Consider the following 20,743-nt stretch of genomic DNA (forward strand, 5'->3'; position numbering starts at 1 on the left):
AAATCAACTTGAAAGTAAAATGAAGACCTCATTAACCACCGTGATGACTAAGTACAAGAACAGGCAGTAACCTGGGCGTTAAGGACATGCAGAAATCTAACCCTCCACAAGTTGCTGGGAGAACAGAAAGTGTACAGCCACTGCACAGCATGAAATGGTGTGATGAACTCTCAAAGCACCAAGCACAGAATGAGCACATAGCCTAAACACTAAGGAAAAATGAAATGTATAAAAAAGTGTGCCAATGTCTTCATAATAGAATTTATTTAATTTTTTTAATCTTTTGTTTTTGGTTTTTTGTTGTTTTTAATTTTTGAGACAGGGTTTCTCTGTGTAGCTCTGGCTGTCCTAGAACTCACTCTGTAGACTAGGCTGGCCTCAAACTCACAGAGATCTGCCTGCGTCTGCCCCCCAAGTGTTAGGATTAAAGGTGTGTGCCACCAATGGCTTACAACAGAATTCACCAGAAAACATAAACAACCTAAAAGTCAATAGTCTGACAAGCAAACAAAAGGTGGCATAATCATACATGGGGTGTCATCCAGCCCCAGGACAGAATGTGGTGCTGAGACATGCCACAGTTGCAGCAGACCTGAAAGCATTATGTCAAGAGAAAGGAAACCAAACAGAAAAATGGTCTACAGAGCAAGTTCCAGAACAGGCTCCAAAGCTACATAGAGAAACCCTGTCTCAAACAAACAAATAACAACAACAAAAAAAAGCAGAGACTACATTTCATGCTAAATCTAGGTTCTCAGAGTTCATATTAACCACTGAGAACATACAGTTAGGCCAGCAGCGGTGGCTGATGCCTGTAATCACAGCACCTAGATAGAGGGCAGAGACAGAAGGATTGTGATGAGTTCCAGGCCAGTCAGGACTATACAGCAAGACCCAGTCTAACTTTTCTCTACTATTTAAAGTCTGGAGAGTAAAAATGGAAAAAGAAATAGGAAAACCATAAAGATCAACCAATAAGAGCAGAATGTCCAGCCAAAACACCTCAAGTTAGGTGCCTCCATTTTTTTCTTCTATAATCAGGCAATGTTTTGCTTTTGTTGGTTTTTTAAGAAGGCAGAATATTTAGTTTACTTACTTTCAGTCCCTATCATTTTCTCCACAGTCCAGAAGGTGCTCACATTTCAGGTATTCTTTCTTTGCTCTTATTGAGCTAGAGACTGACTTAACATAAAGGATGCATTGTGCTAACTTCAGCTTGACACTAACATAAAGGCAGTAAATTCCTTCCCTAGAAGATACATGGAGACAAAACTGTCCCCTTATGCTAGGACAAAGAGTGAAATGCGTAAATTAAGTCTACTTTTCTATTTAGTGAATTTATTCCCAACTGAATTTTAGAGAACATTCCAGAATAATAAAGCCACTAGTCCACCAACCTAGCTCCAGTGCTCATCTGACACAAAAGCAGCCTCCAAGCACTGAAATTTTGCAGCTCCTCCGGTAAGGAGGCTGGGTCCACACAGCTACTGGCTTACTGGTCTCCTGCTGCCACCTTTCCAAGGACAAGGTATAGCATGGCAGACACGGTTAGTGACACCAACACCAGATCGTTAGCACCCATCTTCAGAGTGACACTCAAAATGCTACAGAGCAAAATCACACACACACACACCAGGAGTGGGAGGGGTAATGAACCATTCCGGGATCTCAAGATTCCGGAAAAATCAGCAACAAGAAGAAATTATATATTTTTTAATTAAAGCTAGCAACATTAATAAGACTTTCTAAAAATTAAAATAAAATATCCAGCTGGGAAGCAGTCACACACCTTAAATCCCAGCACTCAGGAGACAGAGGCAGGCAGATCTCTGTGAGTTCGAAGCCAGCCTGGTCTACAAGAGCTAGTTCCAGCACAGCTAGGTCCATTACATAGAGAAATCCTGTCTCGAAAAAAAAAAAAAACCAAATACCCACTCAAAATTTAAAATTCCTTTAACTGGTAAGGACACAAAAATCATAGAATAATATAAAACCCACAAAACACATTTGGAAAAATCAGTTTTAGTGTGTGCCTGTGGCCAGGGTCCCATGTCAGGCTAATGGCTGCAGCCTCACACACCTCTGCAGAACACTTGCAGGGCTGGGTTGTCCTAACTATCCCTACAGTACAGGGGAAGCAGGATGAGGGTCTCTGCTCCAGAGTAATAGTAGCTCACTCACTTGAAAGCCTGAGGCTAACTTAAGAGAAGACTCTGCCCCACTAAGACCAACCAGTGGGCACAGCCGGATGACCAGCAGAAGCCTCTTTGGCAGGCCAAGGCACAGTGATCTGATGTTATTACTATAAGTACAAAAAAGGTTCTTAACAATTACATAACTAAGACTAAAATATTATATACTAAGAGAATATTCTTCAAGCAGAAGGTTACAGTGAGGATTTCCCTGCTCTTAAAAATAGTGTATTCCAAGTATATCCAGCAACTCCAAGTAAATAACATACTCTGTTGTTTTATTATTATTTATTATTACATATCAATCACAGTGTCCCCTCGCTGGCATACTCTGTTTTTACAGCCAATGAACTTACAGTCTCAGGGTTGAAGTCTGATCAACCCCTCCAGTCACCTACCCCTGCCCCAGGTTACTTTGTTTCCGAATCAGGATCCCCAATAACAGGGCCAACCCAGCAAATAGGTCTCTAAGACCGAAGCTAAGGACCTCAAAGCCAAAACCTTATAGTAAATGACTTGCAATGCCACTGAGAAAGTGTACAACCCAGCAACTGGGAGGTAGAGGTAGGTGTGGATAATTTTAAGATCAAGGTCATTTTTTTTAAAGATTTTATTTATTTATTATGTATACCACATTCCTTCCCTGCATGCCAAAAGAGCATCAGATCTCATTATAGATGGCCATGAGCCACCATGTGGTTGCTGGGAATTGAACTCAGGACCTTTGGAAGAGCAGCCAGTGCTCTTAACCTCTGAGCCATCTCTCCTGCCTGATCAAGGTCATCTTGATCTAAACAGCAAATTCCAGGTCAACCTTGGTTAGATGCATGGTGAAACCCTGTCTTAAAAAAAAAAACAAAAAAAACCTACAGTTTTGTACTAAAATATCTACAGGACCCTTTATAAAAATTTTCAGTACTTGTAAGTTAAGCCTTTGTGTAAAAAAAAAAATTCAGTACTTTATAAGCATATTCTAAAAATTATTCATTATACTAAGAAGCAGTTAAAATAGGCATGGCTGTGGCACTATACTAACTGGGACTTTGAAGAGCATTCTGAAGGAATGCATAAGTCTGCCTATCACACAGATGTTGAGAATAAGGAGGAAGCAGGACGGAGTCACAAACAAGACACTTCTACCCACACAGCTTGTCCCCTTCTTCAGTAAAGTACATAGTGCATTGTATTATATGTACAAAATCACAGTGGCCAGTCAAATGCTGGAAAACCAAGTGACATTTGTACCTTCAGTGAGGCGAGTGGATGCTCTGGACCAAGTAAACTCCAGTGAAAGGAAGCCAGATCCTCATCAGGTAGTATGTGGTTTCCTAGAATATAAATGTGGACAGTGTAAGAGCCATGGATCAGTGACACTGGAGACTCCTACACCACTGTGTGCTAGCTAATGCGTACTCCACTTTCAAGAGAAATCAAGCATTTCTTCACATTGTTCTATGAAGCAACACACAGCAGGCAGTCCTGACAGTTGACTCAAGCACCAGGGGAATTTTCAGATAGTTTGGATACCATTCATACTAAGGATTTCACAGAGCTACACACCGAATCAACTTCCCAGCAGTATGCAAAACTTCAGTCTAAGGATTCCAGGAAGTCACATAGGGACGAGACCTAAGTTTTCATGTGTTCCTGAAACACCTGTGGTTCAAAATTACTTGACAATGACATAGCCAGATGTGGACTCATGGTTATTAAATCTTCCCTAGGAAGATGAAATAACAACAACTGTGTTACAGCATGACTCACCACCCACCAGTATCTGTGACAGAGCACAGACTATAATATCTGAGCTGTCTGTCCGACTGCTAGGGCTATGCCCGTCTATAAGCAGGAACTATATTCTTGAAGGGCGTTCTTTCATAGCAGGGTTCTAGGGCCCCAAACACATCTCTAGGGTGCTGCTACTCGCTGCAATTTTAAAGTAGTGATTTCCTAAGCAACTCTGTGATGTTTGTTTCCTGGCTAAATCACTTCGACATTAAAACATCAGACCCACCAACTACCTACTAACAGGCAATAACACAGGCAGCACTGCTACAGCCTATTATCCCAACACACAGTGTGAACCCCAGGACACCCAGACCAACACAAATAAGCCCCAGCTGTGCACACATCTGGGCTCTGTGCTGCTTGCTGCTGTGAGTGTTCTGCCCAGAATTTTGTTGTGAAATACAAAGTCTCAGAGTTATTCTAAAGATTCAATTTAAGAAAATAAAAAGTTGCTGGGCGGTGGTGGCGCATGTCTTTAATCCCAGCACTTGATAGGCAGATGGCAGATATCTGTGAATTCAAGGCCAGTTTCACAGAGAAATCCTGCCTTGAAACCTTCCCCCCCCCCCCCCCGCGAAAGAAAGAAAGAGAGAGAGAGAAGAAAATATGAAGTTAATTTCAGTATCAGAAATGGACTTTGTAAAAACTCAACTCAAACATTTTTAAATGAATATTCCACTCAACTTCCCAAACATTTTAAATAACTGCACTTTCTATTACAGAGAAGGAAATAGTTTTATTTGAAGACAACAATTTTTTTTTACAAAATCTACAATAAATAAACTTACTCATAATTTATCTAAACTTCTTGAACAGACTAGACTCTATACCTCAAATTAACTGGATGACATTTAAACTTCTGGGAATTGAACATAGGGCGGACATCATTCTACCACTGAGCTGCAGCCCCATTTTACTTTTTTGTCTTGTGACAGGGCCTTACTAAGTTGCCCAAAAGGACTTAAATTTTTGATCTTGTTGCATCATTCTCCTGAGTAACAACATACAGACCTAGCTAAAGTATTACTTGGATTTTTCCTTCACTTATTTCAAATTTTTCTAATATAATTATCTAGAAAAGTATGAGTTGATATTACCTCAAAGAAATATATTCAGCATTTCTTAAACAGAAAATCAAGTATTCATCCATATGTCAAATTCTAGGCAAAAGACATTTTGCTTAGCACTTAGGTAAACACTGATCATCTATGTAATGTGCCACTTCCCTACCGACTTTTGTAATAAAATAGGTTTTTGGTTTGTTGGGGTTTTTTTCTTAAGAACCCCGACTGTCTTGAAACTAGCTCTGTATGAACTCACAGAGAGATCTGCCTGTCTCTGCCCCCTTCCAAATGTTAGGATCAAAGGCATGTACCACCACTGCCCAGCTATAAAATAGGTTCTTGATATGCTATACAACTTTGCTGGTCTGGAACTAACATGTCAATGTCACCCAGGCTGGCCTCAAATTCCCAATCTTCCTGTATCAGCATTCCAGTGCTGAGTATGTATGAGCAGATGAACACATGCTTCAGACATCAAAAAAAGTATCCTTTTACATTATAACTTATAAAAATATATTTCATTTATTTTAATCTTCCAAATCTAAAGACACAAAAATTCCATAAGAAACGATATTTACAACTAGATCCAAATAAACAACCTGTAAAATTAATATTTTGTTCTTATATAACAAAACATAAAAGTGTTTTGTACTATTTATACAAATCTGGAGCTAGAAATAGCTCAGTTGGCAAATGCTCACCTTGCAAGCATGAAGACCCAAGTTGTAACCCACATAAAAAGACATGTATAATGGCACATCCCTTACAACCCAACATGAGGTGCGTGCGGGTATGTGTGCCAAACACAAATGGATCCTCCTTAGGGCTCACTAGCCAGTTAGCCTACACTTACCCAGTGAGAGAGCCTGTGTCAAAACAAAAGAAATCAAGAACAAAAGTAAACAGCTGGGCCGGGCGTTGGTGGCGCACGCCTTTAATCCCAGCACTTGGGAGGCAGAGGCAGGCGGATCTCTGTGAGTTAGAGGCCAGCCTGGTCTACAAGAGCTAGTTCCAGGACAGGCTCCAAAGCCACAGAGAAACCCTGTCTCGAAAAACCAAAAAAAAAAAAAAAAAAAGTAAACAGCTGTCCAGAGGAACGTCATTCGAGAGTGACCTCTGACCTATATACACCTACCTTTCTGGTAACTAGGAATTTCTAAAAATGATCCACAGTCTAACTAATTCCCCAGAATGGGCTAACTCCACAGAAAGCCCAGTATCTAACTTCACTAGAGATCATGCAGCTTCCCAAAGAGCCCTAGTATCTAAAGCAGAGAACCAAGGAGTTCAGTCACAGGAAAACCTCACTCAAAAAACCATGCATTTCTACTCGGATACAATTATGAAAAAAAAAAAAGTTAGAGAGTTGAATTTTAAAGTAGCTTGACACGTACAAAGACACAGAAAGGGTACGCTAACAGGAAAGGAATGACACAAAGTAAAAGGCATACACATGCAGCTGGGCGGTGGCGGTGCACACCTTTAATTCTAGCGCTCGGGAGGCAGAGGCAGAGGCAGGCAGATCTCAATAGGTTCGAGGCCAGCCTGATCTCCAAATCAAGTTTAAGGAGAGTCAAGGCTACAGAGAGAAACTCTGTCTCAAAAAACAAAAAAAGCAAACAAACAAATGTGCACATGTACATGTTACCTCTTGAAACTTATTTAAGAAATATAAATTAATATACAAAATATATCCTTTCTGAGAATATAGCAAAAATAATTGTTTCATGAGATTTTTTTTTTTTTAATTTACTTACAATGGTGTTTTTCTTTTAAAGTAGTTGTTTTTCTGCTGGGAATGGTGTCATGCACCTATAATCCAGCAAGGACAGGAGGCCCTAAAGTCCAAGCTCATCCTTGAAAAAGGTCATTAGAAACCTATATAAAACTCTAGTTCAAAACAAAATAAAACAAAAAGGCAACTGTTTTCTTTTATAATAATGGCTACCATTCAAAGGGAAAGAAATCATAGCAATGCTTTAGTCCTGTGGCAAATATTCTTTGTGATTAGATTTTATGTGTGTAGTTTTCTTTTCCATTTAGTTTTCTGAGACACGGTTTCTCTGTGTAACAGCCCTGGCTGTCCTGGAACTCACTCTGTAGACCAGGTTGACCTCAAACTCAGATATCCACCCGCCTCTGCCTCCCCAAGTACTGGGACTGAAGGTGTGCACCACTAGTGCCCAGCAATTATTTTTTCTAATTTTAAACTTATTTATTTTATTGGATGCGTCCAAGTGTTTTGCCTGTATGTATGTATGTATGTATGTTTGTATGTCATACATGTGTGCCTGATGCCTACAGGTAAGAAGAGGCTATTGGCTCTCTAGGAACTAGAGTTATGGGTGGTTGTGAGCTACTACATGTGTGTTAAGAATCAAACTAGGGGTAGGGGTGGGGTCCTCTGCAAGAACAGCAAGTGCTCTTAATCTCTGAACCATCATCTCTCTAATCAAAGTTTTATTTTGAATTGTGTATGTACATTTTATTTCATGTGTATTGGTGTTCTGCCTACCTATGTTTCTGTGTGAGAGTGTCAGGTTCCCTGGAACTAGAGTTACAGACAGTTGTGTACTATCATGTGGCTGCTGGGAATTGAAACTTGGGTCCTTTGGAAGAGCAGCAAATGCTTTTAACCGCTGAACCATCTCTCCAGCCTGTGTATGTTTCTGTGTGCAAGTACTTATAGAGACAAGCCACCCACTATGGGTGCTGGGAACTGAACTCAATCCTTGACAACTGCAGTACAATCTTTTTTTTGCATAATTTATTTATTTTTACTTTATTTGCATTGGTGTTTTGCCTGCATGTATCTCTGTGTGAGGGTATCATATCTTGGGCTTGCAGACAGCTGTTAGCTGCTATGTGGGTGCTGGGAATTGGACCCAGGTCCTCTGGAAGAGCAGTCAGTGCTCTTAATCATTGAGCCATCTTCCCAGCCCTCTGAGCAGTATACTCTCAAGATCACTGTTTTGTTTTTTTTTTTTTTTTTTTTTTTTTTGGAGACAGGGTCTCACTGTGTAGTTCAGAATGGTTTTGAACTTGCTTTGTGGTGATCCTACTGCCTCAGCTTCCTGCATGCTGGTATTATAGGCTTGTGCCACAATGCCAATCACATATTTTCTTCTTTTATAAACACAATTTACACTACCAGTTTGATGGTCACTACCACTTTCATCTTTCATACTTGGCACGTGTTAGCACATGTGATTCAGAAATGTTATTTTTCTAAAACTTGGAGTTTATCACAGAGTTAAGTTTATCAGCCTGGATAGAACAACATATAAACAAAAATTTAGAAACAAAAACCATACGTTACTAGCAAAAAAGGAGAAAATATACAAAAGAATACAATTAAGAACCCATTTTTTCATTCTTAAATGTAAATATCAGATATAAAACCAAAGCATTTGGGCAGAAAATCTTCAAAGGATACATCAGTATGCTTACTGTACCACTCCCTTAGAAAACAGTTTTTACACTACTCCACCTACCTAACAGAGCAGCAAATATAGGAAAACGATTTGGGTTCAGGTCCAGTTGCTTGGCAACTTCGTGCATCAGATATTGGCTTGTGGTGAGACTCTTCCCATTGCGGCTCAGTTTCAGGGCATGGGCACTGAAGTAGTAGGGGATGTTGCACAGTGCATAATCAGAGTCATACGCCACCAAACCATGGAAACCATTCTCTCTGCAGAAGCCAATCACTTCTTGATGGTGATCCTCAATGCTCTGTGCAACCTACGCACAAAAAAAGAAGAAAATACCATCAGATACATGTTCTAACTGCAGCAGCAGGCTCAACAGGCAGATGTACTCTACAGCATTAAAAAGCTACTGACATAAACATTATTCAAATGATCCAAAAGTGCCAGGACCAAGTGGGTAGCACAGTGCTCCAACAGGAGGACTCTCTTGGGAAACTGAACTCAAATCACCTGTCAATAATCTACCATCCCATCTAGACTGCAAATTAATCCCCACTCATGACAATTCAAAACTCACCCTGCCTAAAAACAGGCAAATCTGACTGATCCCTGTGACAGTATTTAGAAGAAAAACGGAGAGGGTGGGGGAAGATGAAAAGGGGAAATAAAAGCAGAAAGACAAAAGAGACACCCACATTTGCATAGCCAACACAACCTCTTCAAAGTACATCAAAAGTGTAGGAAAGCAGAATTACACTTTCTCCTTTAAAAAAAAAACAAAAACAAAAACCTATATCTAGCTATGTCCCAGTCTATGTTCCTAAGGCATTCATCACAGGGATTCTCGGGATACACATGAACACCCTAAAGTTCCTGGGCAAGCCACATCAGAACTACCACTTAGACTCACTACATGCTAACTGCCACGTCGGTGAAGAGAAGGAGCCCAAGCACTTTCACTTTGCACCCCTACCAGGAACTACTGGAACTGCGCACTGTAATCTAGCCTGGAGGCTCACTGACAAGCAGGCAGGGAGGCTGCGGTCCTATGCCCACAAGCACTGAAAACTGCTCTGAAATGTTAAAACCAAAGTCCAAATCATTTTTTTAAAATTAAACAAGGTGTAATACTTCAAATCCCAAACTATTGATTTCCCTCGCTTGCCAATTCTCAAACTCTGTCCAACCAAAATTCTAGGAAGCTATTTATTTCTTCAACAAGTGAAGGTATTTTAGAGATTAGAATTTATATTAGGAAACAACCTTCCTCACGACTCAGCAATACCACTTTTAGGTATATATTCAAAGGATGTGCAATCGTGCCACAGGACATGTGTTCAACTATGTTCATAGCAGCATTGTTTGTCATAGCCAGAACCTAGAAGCAACCTAAATGCCCCTCGATTGAAGAATGGACAAGGAAAATGTGGTACATTTACACAATGGAGTACTACACAGCAGAGAAAAATAATGACATCTTAAAATTTGCAGGCAAATGGATGGAGCTAGAAAACATCATATTGAGTGAGGTAACCCAGACCCAAAAAGACAATTATCATATGTACTCACTCGTAACTGATTTTTAAACATAAAGCAAAGAAAACCAGCCTACAATTCACAATCCCAGAGAAACTAGACAACAATGAGGACCCTAAGAGAAACATACATGGATCTAATCTACATGGGAAGTAGAAAAAGACAAGATCTCCTGAGTAAATTGGGAGCATGGGGACCATGGGAAAGGGTTGAAGGGGAAGCGAGAGGCAGGAAGGAGAGCAGAGAAAAATGTATAGCTCAATAAAACCAATTAAAAATATTTATAATGAGTCAGGGAACTCAGTTAAATCTCCAGAGACTAAAAAGAGATGCATGTCCTCTTTAACCTGAAATTTCTAGAACTACAACCTAATGTATGGATTAATGAGTGAAATTTTAAATTAAATTTAAAATTAAGTTCCAGCGGCCAACTGTCAGGGGAGCAGCAACTATCTTCCTGCACCTAAGTGACACAGAACATTTGTGTCTCCTCAGCGGTGGCCATCATTAAGCTCATCTTGCTGGCTTTCACAATGAAAGTGGTTTCCAGGTCTGGCTGAAATTCGTGTAATGAAATCTCACCAAGAGGCAAAGCAAACTGTTAATGATACTAGCTAAAGGAAAAATAAATTTTTGAATTCTCCTGGGGAGAAAATTTAATAAAACATTATTATGGTATAAGAAAAAGCAAAACTACAATTACTCAGGTAGCAGTCTTCCATAGATGAAGAGAAACTTACCTCATCCTTAATCTAGAAACACATCAGTTAACATAGAAAAGTAACTTAAAAATGCTCAAAAATTAATTCTATCTTGAAATGGTAATCTTAGTCTAGTCCAAGTTCTTTATTCAAATAATTTTCTTCCATAGACACCTCAAAGGTGAAAAAAAGAAGGAAGAAATTTTAAAGTACTGCTAAATGAACAGAAATTACTGGTTGTTTCCCAAACATCCCCTCTGAAGAGGTTCTTCAATAAAAGGGAAGAGACTCCTATGACGACAGGAGACCACTCATCTTAGAGGATTCACAGCTTATAGGAGACAGCGCAGTGAGTCTGCATGGTCCACATTTCTATCTGTGGGCAGTTAGTTCTATAGCATCCTTGTTCCAGAAAACCGAGAGCAGATCCATATCCAAGGCTAGGAACTCCTGACTTCATCGCTCTCTGAGCTCCCTGACTATGGGCTTCACTCAAGACAGGAAGGAAGGGCTTCTTCTAAGGAAGACTTTTCAAACAAAAGCTGAAAAAGGCGGCTCTGGAAGGGTTCCCAAGGCCATGCCCACACAGATCTGAGGTAAAATCAAAGATCGGGAAGTAAAGCTTCACCTGGGTGGGATCAGAAGCCAGAGAGTGGAAGGTGAAGACTGAGTCAGCGGTCAGGTTAACTTGTCAGCTTTCAAACAATGCTGTGAGTGTTGTAAAACAATCGGCAATATATTTTAAAAGCTGTAAAACCTTCATGTTCTTTGCCCAGTAACCCTACTCCAGGAAATAGCCTAAAAGCTAATCTACCAAATAAAAATCATTAGATTTTTAGCCATGAAAAGAATCATAATAACTCCTACAGGAGAAAACCAAACTGAAGCCGGGCAGTGGTGGCGCACACCTTTAATCCCAGCACTCGGGAGGCAGAGGCAGGCGGATCTCTGGGAGTTCGAGGCCAGCCTGGTCTACAAGAGCTAGTTCCGGGACAGGCACCAAAGCTACAGAGAAACCCTGTCTCGGAAAAAAAAAAAAAAAAGAAAAAAAAACAAAGAAAACCAAACTGAAATTATGAAACAGTCACTACAATGTTTTTTGGAAAAACTTAAGGAAAGTTTCATTAAAACATTAATCATATTAGAACACAATATAATGATAATTATAGATAGCAAAACTGGGTCTGGAAACAGATTGAAAAGGGAAAGACCCAATGGGGTTGTATCAGGGTAGTGGAATTATGTGTGCACAACTTTCTGAGGGGGAGAGGGAGAGGGAGGGAGAGGGAGGGAGGAAGAGGGAGGGAGAGGGAGGGAGGGAGGGAGGGAGGGGAAGGGAGGGAGGGAGGGAGAAGGAGAGAGGGAGACAGAAGAGAGAGGGAGGGAGAAAGACAGAGGAGAGGGAGGGAGAGAGGAAGGGCGAGAACAAAAACAGCCTGGTTAAGGCCTGGGAAGGCTGGTGGCTGGATGAAGGTAACTTATACACGCCCTCAATTCCATCCCAGTACTACCACAACAAGAAAAAAAAGAACAGTCCCACTAGAAAGCAGCCCACTTCAAAAGACAAGGACCTCCACGTTCATACTGCATCCACTGCAGCCAATCATACGTCTGCTGCAGCTGGCTATTTGTTTAGTGCTCTATCTGCCTTTGTGGAAGAATTACAATATTGTTAATCATTTGCAAATTAGAGTTGGGGTGGATTACTAAAGTTCGTGCACTTTTTAATACACTAGATTTTGTTGTTCCTTTGAGGCAGGATCTCACTGTGGTTTTTTTAGGATAACCTCAAACTTGCAATCCTCCTGCCTCAGCCTACCAAATGCTGGTATTGCAGGCCTACATAATCATACCCAGCTGCACTTTGCTTTTAAATGCTAATCTAAAGACCAGTGTTAAGAACAAACAAAGAATTCTGCTGGTGTGGAGAAAGATGCTAATGGGGAACTACTGCCAATCACTCCTGCCACTGCTTCAGGTGCTGCTGCTGCTGCTGCTGCTGGAGAGGCCACCCTGCTAATCTGCAACTTAAGAATCCCTGGGAACTCACAAGATATGGCATTTCTCGGTCTCAGTGCTTCCCGTGTGTCAGGCAACAAGCCTTCTCTAATACAAAATGTGTGTGAGAGCAGAGGTCCTTGTTTTTTGTAGAGACAGACCCATAAAATTTAGGAATCTGCACAAAGTTGACAGCAGAGAGTGGACTAAAGGGTATGCTTCTTTCTAATAGGACTATTCCTTTTCCTTTTTTTTTTTAAATTATTTTGTAGTAGTGCTAGGATAGAATCCAGGGCCTTGCATATGTTAGGCCCTTACCCCACTACCTGCGTCCAGCCTTTAACCAGGACTGACTGACTGACGAATGAATGGATAACTATGTTCACAGTGGACAAATACACAATTCTTCAAGCTTTAAGGTAATGGTGGTTGATAAAAGACCTGGCAGAAGATGTAATTAGAGTGAAAACAGCACAGACAGGAGGTCTGAGCGGGAGTAAGAAAGAGTGCCGCCAGGTAGTCATTCATCCAAACATAACAAGGGGGGCGCTGGAGAGATGGCTCAGAGGTTAAGAGCACTGCCTGCTCTTCCAAAGGTCCTGAGTTCAATTCCCAGCAACCATATGGTGGCTCACAACCATCTGTAATGGGGTCTGGTGCCCTCTAATGGCCTGCAGGCATACACACAGACAGAATATTGTATACATAATAAATAAATAAATATTTTTAAAAAAAGAAGAAACAGCATGGTGGCATCTGCCTGTGACCCCAGCACTTGGGAAGTGGTAACAGGACAACCAAGAGATCAAGGACAGCCTCAGCTGTCTCTAAATAAATTGGATTATATTTTTGTAAAATTTTAAATTAAGGTCTGGGAAGGTGGCTCGGTGATGTGCATGCTAAACATGCACAAAAACCGGAGCTGGGATCTCCAGAACTCATGTAAAAGAACTTCTGTAGTCCCAACACTAAGGAGAAAGGAAGAGGCAGGAGGATGCCTGGGAGCTCACCAGCCATATTGATGAACTCTAACTTCAGTGAGACCCTGTCTCAAAAGCAAAAGGAACACACTGAACATAGACCACTGGCCTCCACATACACACGCATACATGTGCACACACATACTCACACATATGTACATACAAATATAAACTAAGTCCTAGAGCTTCAGTGCTCTGAAGCCAGAGTAGGACAAACAGGAGCATCCGCCTCTGGTGATCAGGACTCCATTACTTTTTCCTTTTCTCCTGCTTTTACTCTTCCCAGGATGAGCCTGGAAGCAATACAATAAAATTTGTATATTTATAGCTCCATAAATTTGTTAATTTCATTTTTAGGAGCGAATAAACATTGTGAAGCTTGAGGCCAGAAATGACTCAGTGGTGAAGAGTGCTTGCTCTGTAATAGTGAGGACCAGAGTTGAACCCAAGCACCCAAATGAGAAGCCAGCATTCCCACAAATGCCTGCAGCCCTAACTCCACCCACCCCCCACCCTGGGCAGAGTGGGACAGAGACAGGAAAACCGTTGGCCTTTGCTGGTTTCTAGCCTGGCCAAGGACACCCGGGTGTAAGGAGAAACCCTGCCCGGAAGGGAACAGGCAGAGTGCTTAGAGGAAGCACCAACATGCTTTTCTGGTTTATACACCTGCGCACATACACAGATACTCAAATCCCAACATGGGGAAACTTATGTGGCCAAGTTTGTGGCAGATGTCTATAATTTCATCATTCAGTGTGCCAAGGCATGGAAAGTTCAAGGACAGTCTAGGTTACATAGCAGGGCCCTTTCTTAAAAAATAATAAATAAGCCGGGCGGTGGTGGTGCACGCCTTTAATCCCAGCACTCGGGAGGCAGAGGCAGGCGGATCTCTGTGAGTTCGAGGCCAGCCTGGTCTACAAGAGCTAGTGCCAGGACAGGCTCCAAAAAGCTACAGAGAAACCCTGTCTCGAAAAACTTAAAAAAAAAAATAATAATAATAATAAATAGCTGGGCAGTGGTGGTGTCCCCTTTTAAACCTAGCACTTGGGAAGCAGAGGCAGGTGGATCTCTGAGTTCTACTAAGTGAGTTCCAGGATATCCAGAGCTATACAGAGAAATCCTGACTCAAAAAACCACACACACACACACACACACACACACACACAGAGTAATAAATGAGAATCCAGGTGGTGGTGGTGGCGCACTCAGGAGGCAGTGGCACGTGAATCTCAGAGTTTGAGGCCAGCCTGGTCTACAGAGTGAGTTACACAGAAAAACCCTGTCTCTAAAAAAAAAAAAAAAAAAAAAAAAAAAAAAAAAACAATAAACGAACAAAGAAGTCTATGAGATGCAACGTTGAAAATATTGTTACCGTTAACCCCAGAAAGCATAAAACAAAAGAACTAAGCCTTCAGAGCTCCTCAGAGAGAACCCATCTCTAAGGTTTAGACTTGGATTTGAGCTGCTTCATCATTAAAAATCCCATGCCAGAAGCCACTGAGACCACCTGCTGTGTTAGAAGTGGGGCAAGCTTCCCACCAAGGAAGTGAAACTCCAATTCAAAACTCCTGCACACACTCAAAGAAACAATATTCTTCAGCACCAGCTGATTGCAAGGCCAGTGACCCACACACGATGCCTGCCTGAGCCAGCAGGTGAGAGCTACAAACCCTCCCAAGAAGCAGGGCAGGCAAGGCTAATGATGAAAGGTTTAAGCGGCAGCAAATGTACTGGTTTCGCTGTCAAGAAAGTACCTTCTTAGCTTAGGATGGTTATTTTTATTCTACTATCAATCTACTACAGAATTTTGGGTTAATTTCGCACTAGACAAACTAAAAAATAAATAAGCTGAAGAGATGGCTCAGATATTGAGACCACTGGCTGCTCTTTCAGAGAACCAGAATTTGGTTCCCAGTACATACAATGGTCTATAACTAAGGTACCAGAGGATCCAATGCCCTCTTCTGGCTTCCATGGGCACCAAGCACACAAGTGACACACAGACACATTAAAACAAGAGGGACAAATAAGTCAAAGTTGATTTTATAAAGAACAATGACTTCCAAGATTAGCTAGCAAGTATTATTACTATAAATTGTGAAAAGCAGACACAGAGACAGCCCTGGGGGCAGGGCTGTCACTAGCTCCTAAACTATAGGGAAAACACAGTCTTAGGCCCCTGCTAAGCAGGTGGTAAACTGCCCACTTAATACTGGTGTACCTCCGTATTCATCACAGGGAAGCTGGGATGATTAGACACATTGCATGTGAACCCCACAGAATTGTTTCAGGTAACAAACACTTGAAATGTTTCAGGCACTTCTTAAGTAAACCAGGACATGTCATAGAGAAAAACACACTGTGTATGACAGCTCACGGAATAATTAACCCATCCTCCAGCCAACAGAGAAGATACAAGTTAGTCTGGTCATAGAGGATGTTTATGAACCTGAATTCTTCTGCTTATAAGATAAAGCAACAAGCTTTGACATAGGCCCACAGAAGTCCAGCCTGTAAGTATTAGGTGGTGAAACTCACTCCTGGCTTCTGTTCCTGCCCTTGTCCAACTCACAAATCGAATCCAATTGTCAATTCCAGTCTGGTGAGGTGGTTTATTGTTTCTGACTTTAAAGGGGAGATATAACTGTAATAGCATTCATTCCAATCTCTCCCTCTAGGGAAACTGCAATCACAACTGACCAAGCAGATCTTACAGACCTCATTTATTCCACAAGAATAGAAGGCAATGGTCCTAAAAGCAATGAGAAGTATTTGTTTGAGTTAGGCCAGAATTCCAAAAGGAGTGACATCAAAAAGATGCACAACTTTGGCAAGTTATTAGGGAAATGCAAACTACACCCAAGTAACCATACTAAGCAGGATGGCTGCTGTTCAAAAACAGACAAGAAGCACAGGCAAGCATGCGTAAGAACATAAAGTGGTACAGCAAGTGTGAACAACAGCATAGTAGTTCCCCAAAAGGACACAACACCAGGGCTGGGGGTTGGCTCACCAGGTAAAGCACCTGCCTGGCAATTGCCCATCTCCCACACCCACGTAACTGTGAGCGTACACGGTGGCTCATGTGTTACTGCACTACTATAGTAACTGGCAAAATGACAAGAGCATGGTGGATCCATTCTTTCCCCCCCCCCCCCCAAAAAACAGTGATCAGAAGGTGGAGCTGAGATTGCTGGAGCAAGCTGGCTAGCTAGACTAGTGGAGTCCTCAAGTGGGAGACAGCCTGCACCTCAACACAGAAGGTGAAGATCAGTAAAAGATGATTGATACTCAACATCACCTGGTGTTCACATGTACACATACACGTGCTCACACAAGAATGTACACTACACACATGTATATGCAGAAAAAAATAGTTAAGGTGGCAAATTATGTGTACCATACTATAATTGTAAAAAGACAACCAAAGGGTATGATTTCCCCCTTTCAATCCCTTTAGCAGGTTGTTTGTTACACAACTACAGTTTGACTCAGTGCTTATGTGGTAATAAATTTGCTTCCTTTCCCTTCTTAAAAAAAAAGGGGGGGAGTAGATATAAAAGAAATGAAAGTTAAATTTTTTATTTTTAAAAAATTAAAAAACCTGGCAAGAGACATCATAGTATTTTCACAAGGATTCTATTTAAAATAGCCGATTATAAAAACCTCCAAATAGCTCAGCTAAAACTTAATAAAATTATTTTGTTAAACTAACTCTAAGCTGGGCACAGTGACATGCACCTAAAGACTCAGTTAACATCTTGTATCTAGATAAACAAATAAATGACAAGATTTTAAATTCATCCCAAAATTTGAAATACCAAAACTTAATTTTAAGAGTTCCAAAAAAAGAACTTTAAATTGACACAATTTACCACAGTAATGTTTGCAAAGTCATACACTCTGGGCAGGATCTAGAGAAGCCCCAGCTGTCTCAGTGGACCTGTCACGGCTCTTTGTGGATGGGCTCTAGTTCCAAAGACAGAAGCACACTGGACCTCAGGGATCAGCCCTCTGGCTGGAACCTCCTGTTACTGCACTACTATAGTAACTGGCAAAATGACAAGAGCATGGTGGATCCATTCTTTCCCCCCCAAAAAAACAGTTTGTTTGGTTTTTTGTTGTTGTTGTTGCTGTTTTTGTTTTTTTCTGAGACAACAGCAAAATAAATACCAAATGGCTAGGGCACAAATGGAGCTGTCTCTCAATGGCAGCTCAGCCCACACTTCCCCCATAATGCCTCAAATCAGGAGCAACAAGAAAGAAAGCAGCAGAAGCAGCCCGTTTACCTACACAGTCCTCTTTTATGCCTTCTCAACAGTGTACATCTTGAGTTAAGAAGCATAAAAGGATTATTGTAAGATAAAACCCAGGCACCAGGTGGCTGGGATGAGGTCAGTCAGTCACCTTTGGAATTAACTGACTCTGGGCTGAAAAAAAATTCTTCTTCCTCCTATCACACAGCCTGCAGGAGGAAGCTGCAGTGTTGGGTGTGCCACACTTAGCAGGTAGTCTGTAAACAACTACAATAAGCCAGGGATTGTTCTAGGAGCTTGATGACAGCCAAGGTCCTCATAAACTTACTTTCCATAGGGGAGGGGGAAAAGCAAAATAAATGATAAGCTACACAGCCATCTGGAGAATTTTAAAACACTGTATGTTAACTCTGGTTCGTTTATTTTTAAAGATATTTTTGTGGGGCTGGAGAGATGGCTCAGAGGTTAAGAGCACGGACTGCTCTTCCGGAGGTCCTGAGTTCAATTCCCAGCAACCACATGGTGGCTCACAACCTTCTGTACTGAGATCTGGTGCCCTCTTCTGGCTTGCAGGCATACATGGAGGCTGAACACTGTGTACATAATAAATAAATCTTAAAAAAAAAAAAGATATTTTTGTTATTTATTTATGTATACATGTATATACCTGCATGAGTGAGAAGGACAGACGGATGTTAGATGCCCTGAAGCTGGAGTTACAGGCAGTTGAGAGCTGCTAGATGTAGGTGCTATTAGAACTCAGGTCCTCTGTGAGAAAGAACAGTATGTGCTCCTTAACCACTGGGCCATGGCTCCAGACCCAAACTCTGGTTCATTTCTATGTCTAATTGATTTGGGGGCTTTTTGTTGGTTTGCTTTGCTTGTTTCTTGTTTTGAAATTCTGTCTACAAATCCAAGAAAATAGCCTAATCATTCTAAAATACCTTTCCTTATATACGGTCTTTTGACATTTACTCCTATAGTTAACTGCTTACTGCAGTCAGAATGTGTACTGTGTATTAATTAGCTTCTTTCCATAAATTTCAGTAAATTAAAATGAAGGGTAATATAGGTCTAAAATATCTTAAATACAGGGCGTATATATAAATGCATATTTTAGATTAGAAACTTGAGTTGTACTTTCAAGTTCTCTTCCTGGCGTACAAAGGCCTCAAAAGCCCTACAACTTAGATTCGCTGGATTTGGTTGCATCGGGGTTTCCTTGACTTAGCACTGGTATTTGAGAATAGATAACTCTCTGCTGCAGAGAGTTGTACTGGACACTGCAGAATGTTAGCAGCATCCCTGGCCTCTACCCAGTTAACACCCTTTGCCCTGGGGGCTCTGATGACACTGCCAACTAACTAATTGTCAACCCTAGCTAAGAACTACTCCCAAGCCTTCACAAATATGTCATTTCATGGCACGAAAAAAAGTTCTAAATGTTAACATGAAAGACTTACCTCAACACTCTAACCCAGTACAAGCTTTCCAAAGGCTTCCCTAATTCTCAATTCCCTTCACTGTCTATGACAAGTAGTAACAGGCACTCAGTTGGCTGCTAAAATTAAGTCCTTTTCAGGGCTGGAGGGATGGGTCAGTCATTAAGTACACTGGCTGCTCTTCCAAAGGATCAGGAGTTAGATTCCCAGTACCCACAAGACAGTTCACTACCATCTGTAACTTCAGACCTGGGGGAATCTGATGCCTTCTACTAGCTTCTGCGGGCACCAGACACGCACACATCCATACACACACACACACACACACACGCACACGCACACGCACACGCACACGCACGCGCACGCACACGCACACGCACACACACACACACACACACAATGCAGGCAAGAGATCCATACACATAAAATAAGTAAACATTAAATAAAATTAAGCCCTTGGAAACAGAAAAGAACATGTAAGAAAACACATTTTAATAAATGGATATTGAGGGGCTGGAGAGATGGCTCAGTGGTTAAGAGCATTGCCTGCTCTTCCAAAGGTCCTGAGTTCAATTCCCAGCAACCACATGGTGGCTCACAACCATCTGTAATGAGGTCTGGTGCCCTCTTCTGGCATGCGGGCATACACACAGACAGAACATCGTATACATAATAAATAAATAAATAAATATATTAAAAAAAATAAATGGATATTAATCCAAATATTGAAAGAAAATAAAATTTGTCTGGCTATATAAAAGAACATAGTAAATATTTTAATTTTAAAGGATGAATGTTGGCGTAGTGGTACAAACTTTAAACCCAGCACTTGTGAGGCCAACATCAGCCTAGTCTGCATAGCAAGTTCTGGACCAGACAATTCTACATAGAAAAAAATAAAGCCTGGCATAGTGGTACATGCCTTTAATTCCAACACGCCAGAGACAGACATAGGCAAATTTCTGGGAGTTCCAGGCCAACCAGGGCTACACAGTGAGAACCTGGTTTTGTTTGTTTGTTTGTTTGTTTGTTTAGGTTAATGTTGGGACTGTGAAAATGGCCCAGTGGGTAAGAATGCTTGTTCTGCAAGCAAAGGACCTGAGGTCAAATCCCCAGGACTCACAGTTGCACACATCTGTAACCCAGTTTTGAAGGGCAAAGATGAGCCAACCTAGCCTAACCAAAACAACAAGCTGCCAGCTCACTGAGAGACCCAGTCTCTAAGCAGTTAAGTGGTCACTAATACAGGAAGATACCCCAGTCCTGCTCGGGCCTCCAAATGCACACACATGGGTACACACACATACCCCAAGAAGCAAGGTGGTATTGAGACAGGCTTTGAAGAGAGTATAAGTTTG

At 41.3% G+C, this 20,743-nt stretch overlaps 1 protein-coding gene across 1 annotated transcript in view; it reads right to left on the reverse strand.

Annotated features, from left to right (window-relative positions):
- Positions 1 to 20,743, reverse strand: part of LOC121433917 (constitutive coactivator of PPAR-gamma-like protein 1) — an 86,514-nt gene that overhangs the window by 56,833 nt on the left and 8,938 nt on the right. Inside the window, exons 2-3 of the mRNA XM_041632590.1 lie at positions 8,539 to 8,785; positions 3,438 to 3,520 (exon numbers count right to left, since the gene is read on the reverse strand). Coding sequence (XP_041488524.1) covers positions 3,438 to 3,520; positions 8,539 to 8,785 — 330 coding nt within the window. The remainder of the gene's footprint in view (positions 1 to 3,437; positions 3,521 to 8,538; positions 8,786 to 20,743) is intronic.

The sequence above is a fragment of the Microtus oregoni genome, unplaced genomic scaffold (assembly GCF_018167655.1).
Source record: "Microtus oregoni isolate MIOR12 unplaced genomic scaffold, Mior012 000042F_ref0000377, whole genome shotgun sequence".
Classification (NCBI taxonomy): Eukaryota; Metazoa; Chordata; class Mammalia; order Rodentia; family Cricetidae; genus Microtus; species Microtus oregoni.